Here is a 13,960-nt window from a genome sequence, read left to right as displayed (position 1 = left end):
AAACACCCTATTACATAGTATATGGTGTAAAGTCACAGAGACATATTACAGAACAAAAATGTACGAAACATACGCACTACATCCTTGGTTGACTTCTTGTGGTGCAACAGTAAAAAACCTATGGACAGTTGTGACTTGGTATCTCAGGAGTCAGGCCCGAAACAAATCAGTTATGGTAGGAAATGGTTAATAAGTTTCGTTAAACCTCTTTTGAAAACAATAGTTGATGGGTTAGTTTGAAACTCCACTAGGAAACAGTTAGATTGTCGGGCAAATCCTGAAAAGTTGGGACATAGGTCCTCTTCTTTTCTGAATCTTGGAGGTTCCAGTAAAAGGGGAACTTCTACTCTGTAGAAAGTAGCTGCCTCCTGAGATCGTGAGCTTTAGAGCAACATAAGTCTATTAAAGTGCCGGGCTTTGTTTGGCAGGCAAGCAACCTCCAGCTGGTAGTGTTTAAAAGGGAGCCAGTAAGAGTGATTTGAGAGATGGTGAGATATGGTCAAAGCGTCTCGTTCCCGTAATCTGTCTTGCCACAACACTGAGAGTTACCTTGATTTTGGGAATTCTGTGAAGGTTACGCTTCCATAATCTGGAAACTACTAAGTATTGCACTGCAGTCTCTAAGTCTGCTGTTAGGACGAACGGTGTCACCTTCGAGGAGGTGAAGTGCATCGCATGTGAATGAGCTAATGTGCTTGTATGTTCATGTTTTAAACTAGGGTTATCCCCAAGGTATTTTGTTGATTTAATGACAGGTTGGCAAATGAGGGACCGTCTTCATTCTTGTATGTAAGGGGGGAGCTGTGTGTTGTGGAGATAAGGAGTTCCGTTTGAGGTGGTTTTGTGACAGCGATATCTGGGCTTTCATTAGTGTATTGTTGGGTCGGATGATATAATTCAGAGAGGATATCTTTAAGCACAATATCATCTGCATACATGTGGTACAAAATATTTGTCTGTTTGACGATCTCTGCCACGGGTCCATGTAAGAGATGAATAGTGAGAGGGAGATGGTGGATCCTCAGGGGGTGCCAAGACTGACCCAGTACACTTTTGATAAAGTGTCACAATTTGATTTGTTGTGACCAATTAGGTAGAAAAGAGGTGAACCCTTTTAGTACATTTCCCGATAACCACATTCTGTCTTCTAAAAGGCTACTGTGACTGACCATGGTGAACGCCACAGAAAGGTCCAAAAGGATGAGTAGGCAGGAGCCATTAAGCTCCAGGATATTGAGTTCATCATCCATGATGTGTGGTATGGCAGTTTCTGTTCAGTGTCCAGATCTAAAACTTGATGGAACTTCTTGAGTAAGTTGAACTGTTTGTTGTGCTGACAGAGTCGACTGTGAACACATTTTTACAGCAGCTTTGCAAGAAAGGCGCTATCGGACACCAGGTGAAAATTATTTAGGTCTGTTGTGTTGGTGCCTGTTTTTTTCAAACAAGGTGTCACTTACCCACTCTTTAGGCTGTTTAGGATTGTGTCTTGATTTAGTAATGTGTTTTTGTTCATCATCCATTTGGGGAGCTGGGGGAGGGGAGGAGTGACTTGACAGATCCTGTACATGTGCACGTGGGATTAGGTTGTTGAAATGAGAGGTTGGTTTTATCAAGATTATGATTCAATGGACTCCGTTCACTCCAAGTAGCTCCATTGGTGGTCTTCCTGAGCTTGCTAGAGATATCCTGCTGGGAGGGTTATGACAAAGATTGGATTCTGTGTCCTTTCATTGATGAGTGGTACAGAGTTCTCCATTTTTATTATTTTCTTTTCCAAGAAGGTTGAGTATGCTTCATTTTTCGACTGAGGTATTTCTGATTAATGTTGAACTGTTGGTCCCAGTTTGTAGCTTGAAAATTGCAAATAATTTGCCTTGACAGTTTCTGGCACTATCCAGTTGGGATCTGAAAAATACAGCTTGTCACCTCCCTGTTAATGTTTTGTAGGCGTTTCGTAGTTCCAACAGTTTTAAATGTACTGCAGAAAGCTCTAGCCTCCCGATTCCCTCTGCAAGTCAAAGTCTGCTCCTTTTATAGTTTAGGTTATTCCACAGGTGTGATAATTTGTTCATGAGTCTTTTGAGACAATGTGGTGCTACAATCCTCGATTCGGTCTGGCATTGCTTGGTTGCAGTGACCTGTTTTCTTGTATACTTAGAAATTCTTCTGGTGGTGTGGGGTTCTAGCGACAAAGAGGAAAGGCCATCCCTGTTTATGGTTCTAGTATCTCTAATCCTTTGTTTGGGTTTGATACCTTGACCACTAGCTTTTTGTACATTTGCCGAGACAAAATGGAGCTCTGATCGGACCAGTAAACTAGGATTATAGAGTTGATGCTCAGCACTCCATCCCTGGATACAATTACATTAAGGTTGGCCCTTTTGTGTGTGCTGGGTCTGTGCAGACTTGCACCGGGTAACGGTCAGTGAGGAAGTATTTTAGAGATGAAAATTGTAAGTCACCTTTTCATTCAGGGGAGGTTGAAGTCCCTTATGAAGATAGTGTTCTGGTGTAGCAGGCAGTGTATTGTGATTGTTTCATAATTTGTCTGATGAACAACTGGTGGTTACCTGGGGGGTGGCAGATGAGGTGCAATTTAGCTAGCAAACTGCCTACTCTAAGGATTATCACCCAACAGTTCAGGACAGATTGCCCACATGGAAGAGGTTACCTACAGGGACTCTTGGGTGAATGAGTGCAAACCCACCTCCCAGAATCTTCATATGCCCAGTGTTGTCTTTGGTTTCCAATGTAAAGGTCTGCTTGCTTTCTAAGAGCAAAACAAAAACATATTTAATCTGGAAGAACACATCCATTGCCTGCAACTACAGCTATCCAGCACTGGTGTCTTTTAAAGACTCACATGCTCGCTGCCAGGATGAGGAGTCCTATGTTGTCAAATGTGGTGTACATACATGCTTGATTATTACTGAAAATTGCCAGAGACTATATATGATAGATCAACTTTCCTGGGTGACCCAAACCTTTCCTCGTCAGCACCAACTCCTTTCATTGAGTCAAATGCTTAAATTAGGATTACCCAAGCAACAAAGGTGAAGCATAAAAATAGTATGCCGCATTGAGGCTCACTTGTGAAAAGGTAGGTGGGCCCATACAGGGGCAAGGCACTTGGTTACAACCTGCACAACAGATTCAAGTCCAAAGGTCAGTGCTCTGAAGTTGTAGTGCTGACCATCTATCATAAATCTAAGTTACGTACTGTGAGAAGGATATATTGTGATGTAGTAGTACCCATCAGAGGTCGATAAAAATCAAGGAAATCCCCAACATCAATTGAGTCAAAGATGTTGAGAATGGCAGCAAATCTGTACATTTGTTTAGCCCTGAGGTCATAAATCGCAGACTATTCACCAGACTTTTTTTTGCAGACGACAAAAAAAAACCTCAAGTAAAAGCCCTAAGGTCGTACACCCTCAAAACCTGTTCAACAACAACCTTGAGAAGCAGTTTGAAAATCTCAGCCTACTCACCCTGCAAATGCAAGCGGTTCTCCTTTAAGAGCAACTGAGGTAAAGGCTTACTGTTCACTCTACTGAAAGTACGTGGTAGATGACATGCAGAACAGAGGTTTGAGGTGATACTGCAAAAGGCTGGAAAGAAATCCCTTATCTCTACTCCTATCTACAAGTTGTGCTAGATGGGGTAATGCCTCCCAAGAAGTCACGTGTATCAGGAACTTTGAGTCCTTTTTGGATACAGTTCCTCTGCCCTTCAATTTTCTTTTTTCAAAATCTTTTAAAGACGCATGATGTGTCTTTTTAAAGGCCTTTCTGTGTTCCTCAGGTGACCTCTGTAGTGACCTCTCTTTTTCTTGGCTTTTCTTGTGAGGATAACCCTCACTGTCCTCTTCCTCAGAAATGGCAGTTGTTTTAGCCCTAGGTTTCTGGAGCCATCGTAACATAGCCTTCCCTCTCTATCCTTGAGAGGTTTTGAGGAAAAGGTTCTACAAATCTTACAGTCCTTTACCTTGTGGGCAGGGTGAAGGCAGTAAATACTCTTATTACGATGGTCTTAAAAGTGCAGCCTCTTGTTCCCACAGGTCCCAAGATGTCTAAAAAGTATTTTCTGCAACAATTTTGACATGTTGGTGTCAGGAGTAATACAGCAGCATTAACCTGGATAAACCAAATGTAGATACAAGTTAAAGAGCTCAGGGAGACTCCCTTTCACAAGACATGTGGTAGAAAATCTGTGGGAAGATGACTATGCTGGGAGTGTTCTAAAGAGTGCTACTGATGATTGGTTGGAGTTTGGTTCTTTATAAATGATATATTTAAGCTATAAAAAAAAAAACAAATATATTTTGCCCTTGTGAGCTATGTATACTACTAGCACTGCTTTGGAATGCTACTACATCGATTGGGGATGATTCAAGGATGTGAATCTATGAAAGATCCATTTCTGGAGAATTGAAGAAATCGCTTCTAACATCGAGTGTGATACATTATCCACTGGAAAAGGGAGGAAGGGATTTTAATACGAACATGCAAAGAAACAATCAAGTTTATATGAAGATTCAAGACTACTTAAAAGCTGCATGTGCTCTTAATTAGCCTACTGGCATGACAAACAGGGTACAGTGCCTGGGAACACAAGTACTTTATATCACTAACCATATGTGCTAAAGTAACGGACACCAGGAAAAAAAATTGTCTGCCATGAAAGATGCTGCAGTGATGCCTTAGACAATAGCAGAACTTTGGTGGAACTATGGTCTTTCTCCACAGAGGCTAGAGTTTCTTGATTGGAAACCCTTAATCACTCTTCATATGAATATTAATTTTGGGACACAGCCCCACATATTCCAGGTTGATGGACATTCTTCAAATTTTGCCATCATTAAAGTGCAATCTTTTACATATTTAGTTGGCCATAATGCATGCATGCATTTAGAAGGCATGCTGTCTAGATTAAGGATGGTAGACTTAAGCAAAAAATTAAGTCTTGGAGAGCAAATTAAGTTTGCTTCTTGTGGGGTCTTTTGGACATGTGAAGCGGCTTTGTAAACCACCAATACCCCAGCCACTCCAGAGAAATAAGCATCATTCTGGCATTAGAAAAAAAAAAACACTGAAATTCAATAGATTTAGTGTTTAGCCAAGGGTGGAAATGAACATAAAATGCAGGAGAGCGAATGGATATACATGCTCCCTAGTGTTGCAACTTGAAGTTCTGGCACAATTGCATCCCACAAGCCCCTTCTGATACATTAGAACTGGAGTGAATTTGACATAAGAGACAATAAATTCAAGGAGGCTGAACATTACATGCCTAGGGAAGTGAATGAAAATGTGATGCCTTCTCAAAGGTTGCAAAAGTTTTTTAAAACGAAACAGCACGATCCTAAACTGACATCGCCACCAGCAGGAGATCAGAAATCATTATTCAGTCTTTTTTCAGGCACCTTGTTCAATTATCAGCAAATATAAATTCCAGCACTAACTCACACCTATATGAATCTATGCAACCAACCCATAACTGGCATGTAGAAATATGTGCATCATAATAGCAGAGCAACAATACCCACTCTTCTTGCCTCATGACTACAGCATTTACCTTAGGAGTACGTTTGCGGGAGATGGTCTGCCCAAGTTTGCTGAAGAATGATATAGGAGATTTTGTACTTGCAATAAGAGCAGCCTTTTCTTCAACATTTAGGTCCAGGTTATCTGTGTATAAAATTAAAATGTTAGCAGATGAATACTACAGGTAACAACAATTGATTTAGTTCAATTAAGTGTTTAGCCACATATTCCATTCTGACTATACTTAGCAACCTAGCTGAAAGCATACAAAGTGTGTTTTCCAGTTTTCAAAAGCCAAGTTCCCCAAAGGCGACTTGGATCCAACTATAACTACCCATTTTAGCAACTCAAGAAACTGATCAGTCTACTGTTGAAAATGAAAACACCTTGTTAATCTACATTATGGCTAAGTTCTTTGATATCCATAAATGTAAGAATGCCTCAACCTATGTGCAGTAACCAGAAATTAGTTTACAGATAAAAGAAAAATGTTACTTACTCTGCAAGCATCGTTCCTCAATGTGTAGTGCTGAAGACTGACATACTTGCATACTCTTGCCACCTAGTGTTGTGCCTGGACGTTTAATTCCCTAAATCCATAATGCACGAGGACTTAGGCTCCACTTCAGATTCTCTTTTGCTCAGCAGGGGAGTAGTATACATGGAGTTACATGCCAAAGATGCATCCTGTATATTGAGGATGAAAAAGTTGACTGAAAAGGTGGTTAGACATCTGTGATCACGGCCCGCTTCTGCGGAAGGAGGTAGGGATGTGTGAATCTACACCACTATGCTCTACAAACAGCTGCTTACAGGGTAACATTTTCAGTCCTTAGCCTGTGTGGCTGTAGATACATATGCTCGAAAAAGACCATAAAGCATTAGCTGAGGGAAGTGGGTCACTGCGCTTCGCAATGTACTACGAGACTGTCATGTTGTCTGTCTTTATGAGGACTGTTTTTCCCCCAGATGAGACTGAGGAAAGTTTAAGGGGTAGGTGGATTGCCAGGGGTTCCAGGTAGTTGACGAGACAGTCCTGGTACTGAGGTGTCCAAGTACCTTGGACAGTGATGTGGTTGAGGTGCACCCCAACCCAATGGGTGAGTCATCAGTAGTAATGGTCACCTACCGAAGAGCGTTGAGGAACGGCCAACTACATCTTTCCAGTGACACTCCACTCGTGACTATTGCCATACAAGGATCTCTTGAAGCAGGCATTTGTGCAGTCTGGCATGTGGCACTTCTGCAACCCATGAAACCATCCAACAATTTCATTAGAGTAAGAGGATGTCCTGTCTGAATAAGAGGCAGCAGCTACTGGGATGCCATTATCCCCTGCTCGTTGTGGTATGCTAGCAATGTGGCAGCATTAAGGATGGAGCCTAGGAAGGACTGGATTTGTTCAGTTGATGTGGGGCTTTTTGACATACTTGATCTGCTGTTGTAATGAGGTGCTAGATATTGTTGTCTGCTGCTGCTCTTGATCATCCGAGTATGCAAACATGGAAAGACACAAATGGCATTTCTATACCACATATCCCACCATTAGGTACTATGTAAACACCCTTGAAGCTGTAGTTACCCTGAAGGGCAGTACTTTGAACTGGCAGCATTATCCACTTACCACAAAGTGGCTGTGCGGGTGGTGTGTTTGGTCGATTGGGTTATGGAGCAGGGGGTCCTTTTAGGTCCAGTACTGCCATAAAGTCTACTTGTCAGCGCAGCTTGATGAAGTCATTCAGGGTGGTCATGTGAAAGTTCTCAATCAGGATGTAGAGGTTGATCCGACTGAGGGTTAATATTGGCAGGCGGGAACATTCAGTTTTAGGAATTAAAGAGTCAAGGAAGTACACTCCAGTACATTGTTGATGGAGGCACCAGTCTAAGGTGATCTTCCCAGAAGTGCATGAACTACTCCTGCCATAAACCTAGGGAGGTCTCGGCTGAGAAGGTGGTGGGATGGTGGGAGGAGGATGCACTGTGAAACTTTAGGAGGTAACCATGACTCACCACTGCAAGCAACCGCTGATCGGAGGTGGTGATCTCCCAATGGAGGAGGATTTCTCCTAGTATCCCGCTGCCCAGACAGATGTAATATAATCAGAGGGGTGCGACGCAATACCAGTCATTCTGAAGTAGAGGTGCCCCAGCTGGAACCATATCTATCTCTGCCACAGAAGTAGTGCCTGTATACGCTTCTGGTGTAACCACTGCCTGCTTGGGAAAACTGAAAGTGCTGCTGCTTGCGCTGGTAACCTTGGACCTGACTTGGCTCAGACTCCGAACTACTGTCTCCAAAACTGCTTTTGGCAGTTTCTGGTCAATTTGCATATGTATCCTTTGACTTCCTTGCTTTATGAGTTTGACATAAAAATGTATCTTTATGCAGATAAGCAACCATTTTTTGTCTCAATGTACCTCAGAGCACTCTTATGCTTCACTGAATACCAGGGCTATCTTCAAAACGACTCTTAAGTGCATCCTAGATTGAACTACGGAAATACCATCTTTCTGGCTGCACTAGGAAAAAATCTACACCACTTCTAAATTGTGCAAAACATGTCTGATTTCGAACTCTTCCAGATTTGGTGCTTAAATCACTGCATTGGCTGCCAATAATATGCAGGAATATTTTTAAGACTAGGACTACAATTGGCAATAAACGCAATCTACAATTGCCTCCTGTTGCTACCTCATTTGATAGTGCTTGAGAATGTTTCCATTTTACACACAGTGCAAAGGGAAGAGTTTGGGGAATTGAAAAACTAAGTAATCCAATGGCTGTCAAAACACACAGGAGGGAGCGTGCCGGTGTTTGGTGAAATAATAATGGTGAAAACAACGTCTTGGGTGGAGAATGGGCAAAAGCTCTCTGAGTGACAAAAATGTTTTTATAAACCCTCTACAGGGAGATTGCTTAAAAAAACTGAAATGGATCCAGACGATCCCAGATGAAATTATAACGTTACCCCTTGGCTAACTTTATTGAACACCCCCCACCCCGAGGCTTCTGTGCACGCCGGTAGAATCTCTTCTCACCAGTTAGGGTGCTGGAATGCTAACGCGCACTCTCTGAAACACTGGTCAGAGATACTAGTAGCCAGAGCTGGGATGCCTCACATGCTGAGGGGCATACTGTGATAATAAACACTCACATCAACTAGCCTATTGCTAAGAACAGTCACGGCGATAGTTGTAGGAGAGTCAGTGCTGATCAGATTTCCATAGGGGATGTTGTTCCCGATACTGGGAGCATAAACAGAAGGCTTACTTCCACCATTTTTCTTGCTAGAATGTTTTTTCTCCAGTCAGGGGAATAACCACAAGTAGCTAGTTTGCCAAATAAGCTGGGATCTGGTTATTGAGAAATTTGTAAGTGGTGCATTTTGTCTTGATGATCTCAGCTGGTAAGCACTGCCAGTGTAAGTTTAACGTAGTGGTGATGTGGTTCAACTTGTACAACTCTTGATGAGCCATGCTGCTGCATGTACGATACCTTTCAGGTGTGCTAGGGTGGTATCGGAGACACTGCTAAGCAGCATGTTGCCTCCATTCAGATGGAAGAGGACTAAGGTTTGTACAGTTTACATGAAGCATTTCCCAGAACAGCACTTTATTGAGGAGCAACAGTAATAAGCAAGCTGCCCTGATGAGATGATGCATGAATGAAGGGTCTGTGTTGAAATTCCAGAGATTTTGCAGGGTCTGTCAGCTGGCATTTGAACCCTTGAAAGTTTACGTTGGAAAGCCAGGCTTGAATCGACGGTTGTTTGGTACTGCTGGGAAACAGGAGGAATTCAAACTTTTGGGGGATTAACTTTAGGAAGTTTGAGGATGGAGCCCTGGGGTACATCACAGGAGACAGGGAGTGTTGGATCTTGTGGAAACCTCTTGGTACGAAATGGCACTAGTTGGTGAGGTAAAACGTGAACCATTTCAATATAGTGCCTGAAAATCCACAGTGTGGTTTCAGAGTGTTGATCAGCACTGGATGGCTAACTGTATAGAAGGCTGCAGAGAGGTCCAGAAGGTTCAGGAGCTGGGGTTGTTTCGGTTGTTGAAGCGATGGGCATTGTTGATTATTTGTGGTGTAGATGTATTAGTGTCTGAAGCCCAATTGCGTTCCTTTAGAAGACTATTCTTAACGATTGGCTTCTGCAGCTAGTTGGTAACTACTTTCTCAAAGTTCTTCTGTAAGAGTTGAACTGAAGTATTGGTCCAGGGATGGTTTCATTAGCAGGGAAAGAATCTGACTAGCTTTAAGCAATTCTGTGAATATTCCTCGACTTACAGAGGCATCCAAAATGAAGAAGGGATATCAGAGCCGCACATTGGAGCAATTTGCTGATGGAAGTAGAAAGGGTGTCACCTTCATAGAAGTTGCCAGGTGATACTGAAGAGAACCTTGTGGAAGAATGGATTGAAGTAAGTCCATTTAGCGGAGGAGTAATAGTGGATGACTGGAAGAGAGGGGTCCATGTGTTGGATTTGATATTGTCTATCTGGATACATTTACTATTGGGGTGTTTTCTCACTTACCTCTCTGATATTCCCTCTCCAGTAAGGGCAGACAGCCATTCATATGAGAACACTTTCCACAAGTGACCTGCAGACCTGGGGAGGTAAGGTAAGGTAGATAGTCCAATCCAAACTTAAGGATTTGTTGATGAAACATTAGGTGACTGCTGGAGCGATGGTGCAAAATATACTTCTGTGAAAAGTGGGAGATGAGACCGTGTCAGCACAACGGAGGTTGGAATGTACCAAAACTGCAGTTATAGTGAGTATCAATTTTCCAGCCAATCACTAACTAGACTTGTGGGCCTGGCAGAGTGGTTGCAGAAATTGTCTAGCAAGAACATGAAAGGCTGGCAAAGCTTTGGTACAGTCACAAGTCCAACAAGTGTGGGACTCCAAGTGAACAGGTTCGGCTCACTTGACTACCACCAGACTACCTGCAGCTTGCAAGATCAGCAGCACTAAACCTGTGACAACCGCTCTACTTGGGCTCATGGGCAACAGGTTGTGTGGGCAGGATGCTTAACTCATGAGATTCTAGAAAGCTGTGGCTTTGCAATTAAGTGACTAATGCACAGCTGACAGTCCCGCTGGAAATCCCTGTGCAGTTATAGTATGGTTTACTTTTAGCCTCCATTTTAGCTTTTCTTTTAAGTTAGCATCTTCTTCTAAATGGTGGTTTAGACATTTTGTCCTAACATATCAATGTGCCACATATGCATTTATTCTTTGTAGGCATTGTTGCCTTGTAGACTGCACAATTAGTTCCAGAGTCACACATTCATAACACAATGCCCTTGTTTATACTTTTCTGTGCTTGTTGGAGACTACTTTCTCTCCAGACTAAAGCAGCTGTTCTGCACTGCTGGCACAGTATGTTAAGGAGAGTGTTTTATTATATAAACAGTGTCCATGCATTAACATGGTTGAATTGTTTGTGTTTTTCACCATTTTAACAATGATTGTTACAATGATGCGTCTCATCTGCTTAAAAATCACAGCTCATAGTTTATAAGGATAAGATATTTTCAATAAATATCTGAATATGCATTTTAGTATCTTTTCTCTCTGACAGCTTAGGCATGCAAAAGTGACAAACGAAAGGGTTAGATCTGTTTAAAATAATTCTTTAGTAATCGGAGTGGCCATGTCTGAAGATACAAAAAACATCTATCACCCTGAAGGGTTAGGGGTTTTAGATGTGCTACTGTGAGCTAGCCAAAACAAACCAACATTTATTGATCATATAATCAGACTTAACGTCTCTATATCGTGAAGTTTTGTTGACCTAATACACAGTCCTACTAAATTTGTAGGAACCGTATACCAGTACTGCCAGTTCAGCTGTCTAACTCCACATCACAAACAAGGCCAGAACTCAGGGGAGACCATGGTAATAACTGTTGCCTTGGGCACCCCTCCAAACCCCAACAGATACACAAAGAATACTAGTCAAGCAGTGCTCGGTATTCATTCATTACCAGCATGCCTAAGTGAGTTAAATTACCTTTGCTGCTGGTAAAACTATGAGTAGGAAGGAACCACACAGCTTAACTGACAGAAAGCAGACACTAAGTAGCATCTCCAAGTGTAGATAGCTTGAAGGAAATAAGACAGACAGGGCGTATGTGTGCTTATGTTCAGGAGGGGCATGGGTGTACATCATAAATCGGATTATTTTCCCAAGTGACAGCCTTCAATTGCTTCAAAACAGGACCTCTACAATAAGTATTTTCAAGTCCCAGCTTCTACTCCGAGGGGGATCTAAGAAATAATCTCACCACAGCATGAGCCATTCCCAGAAACCTTAAGTCTCACTACTCAGGGCAGAAAGTCCCCTGCTCTGACACCCTCCAGAAAATATTGGGCAGCATTTACATGCTACAAAGCAAGTGTTTCGTTATAATCTATCAGTGCCTCTCACTGAGTAGAATAATGTCTTTTTAGGACCCAGAAAGATCAATTCCTTCCGAAAATGCTGTAGTTCTAGTGGCATTTTTGTGCCTTTCTACTAAGGTCTGGGAAATTAAAGATTCTGCTCCACCTGTTTGAGATAGGTTTCTTTCTTAAGGCAACTGATTACTGGGCCCTTCATGCTGCCAGACCCAGGTTCTACAAGGAATGCCCCCTCCTATGAAGATATTCCCCTAGAGTACATATGGTAAGTTTACAACTTGTTGTGATGGTCACTGGATCAGATGCCTCTCCAAACAATGTGGCAAACAATCCAGAAAACAAATCTATGAGGTATTCACCCTCTTGAGGGTCCAAGAAGTCCAAAATCTGCATGCTGGCATTTTGAGATTGTTTTTTCAAGAGCTCCATTTTAGCCTCAGGTTGTAGCAAGTAATGGTCTGGGCATTCACAAAACTCAACATAATCTTTGGATTCTTTATGGAGCCTGGAGACCTATCTCAATATCTCCCATTTTCCTGGACAATTCTTCCAGTCTGCACTTCACTCTCTCAACGTCCATCCCTGCAACTTTTCAAGGGTCCTTTCTTTTACCTTAGTTATTTTGGGTGGCATGTTGCTGCTGTGCTCATCTCACATGTATGGTGGCAATCAAAGTATCAAACCTTAGTTTTAGCCTCTAATTCAGCCAATGCCGCCCTGCCTCCCTTCCTTCGCTCGACAGGCTTTGTAGCCAGGGACATTGCCTCTGTCCACACGTCTTTGCCACAACCCCAGGCATGACAGTGGTCATGGACTGCTTCACTGAAGGCAAAACTAGTATTGTGAGTCATTTCAGGTTGGCCACAAGCATTGGTGCAATCGTAGTTTTCAATCAAGCTGCGGGCAAGAGGGATCACTGAGCCATATAAGAGGGGAAAGAATGTCAAAAAGGAACTCTGACCACTGCTACAACCCCTACAGTATCTTGAACCAACTTCTCTCATCTTCTCCAATTTCTCACACTCAAACTCAGAGCACAAACGCCAAAGTCAGTGCCAGAGTTGGAGGAGATGTTGACCACTTCACAATGTGGCAAGCTGCTCCTCATAAACCTATATTGACCATAGTGAACACTAATTGGTGCCTGGTGTGCCCACGTTGTGTATTGTCTCTTCAGAGGAACTTTGGGCCTTGATGCAGCAGATATGATCCTTTCTCACAATCTCACTGCAGGAAATCAGAGGAACGGGAATCTGTAGAACCCCATTGCCCATACCTCGACCATGCCAAAGCTTTAATGCAAGCGAACCTTGTTTACTATATCATATTCACCTCGATTCCTCATGGCTGTACTACATTAGCCAAAACATTACTGCCCCCTTAACAGCAGTGCTGGGAAAGCACGGATATCACAGGACTGCACAGCCCAAGTGGCATTCAGCATCAGTGAACTCTCCATGTGCACCCTGGGTATAGGAGCTAGGGCTAGTAAGTGCTGACGCTGTATTAGTTGGACACCTTTGTGAGTCAGAAGAAAACAGGAGTGTCTCTGGCTTCAGTACCTGTCTATTCAACAACTCGATGGAGGTCAGGTAATGAAGCCATAGACTGTTCCACTTCGTGGTACCTGCAGACTCAAAAGTAGTGGCAAAACACCATCACCCAAACAACCGGGAAAAAACAGCAGAATGGGCTGGTCCAAAAAGTGAATGACACTTCAACAAAGTAATGGCTGAAGGGGGATGGGCCAAAGCCTTATAATGCATTATTTTCTTTATATTATTTACAATTATATATTATTTATAAATGGTCTAGGACCTAAATCTCTTATTTAGGTTAGAGCGAAAAAATTAATTAGGGGTCCATTTAAAAACAAAGATATGCTCAACATCCTCACCTCAAGCTGACACTCGGGCCGATTTACAGAACCAATAAAGGGCTGAAATGCATTACAAACCAGGCATTTAAATGAGCAAAAAAAAATTCCAGCTAATCTG

At 42.5% G+C, this 13,960-nt stretch overlaps 1 protein-coding gene across 21 annotated transcripts in view; it reads right to left on the bottom strand.

Moving 5' to 3' along the window:
* Positions 1 to 13,960, bottom strand: part of MICAL3 (microtubule associated monooxygenase, calponin and LIM domain containing 3) — a 1,349,174-nt gene that overhangs the window by 833,988 nt on the left and 501,226 nt on the right. For all 21 annotated transcript variants that reach the window (XM_069228050.1, XM_069228034.1, XM_069228049.1 and 18 more), the window contains one exon: positions 5,581 to 5,693. In XM_069228050.1, the coding sequence (XP_069084151.1) occupies positions 5,581 to 5,693 (113 nt within the window). The remainder of the gene's footprint in view (positions 1 to 5,580; positions 5,694 to 13,960) is intronic.

This window comes from Pleurodeles waltl, chromosome 4_1 (assembly GCF_031143425.1).
Source record: "Pleurodeles waltl isolate 20211129_DDA chromosome 4_1, aPleWal1.hap1.20221129, whole genome shotgun sequence".
In the NCBI taxonomy this organism is placed as follows: Eukaryota; Metazoa; Chordata; class Amphibia; order Caudata; family Salamandridae; genus Pleurodeles; species Pleurodeles waltl.
The sequence above is the reverse complement of the archived record's forward strand: the minus strand, read 5'-3'. Positions and strand labels throughout refer to the sequence as shown.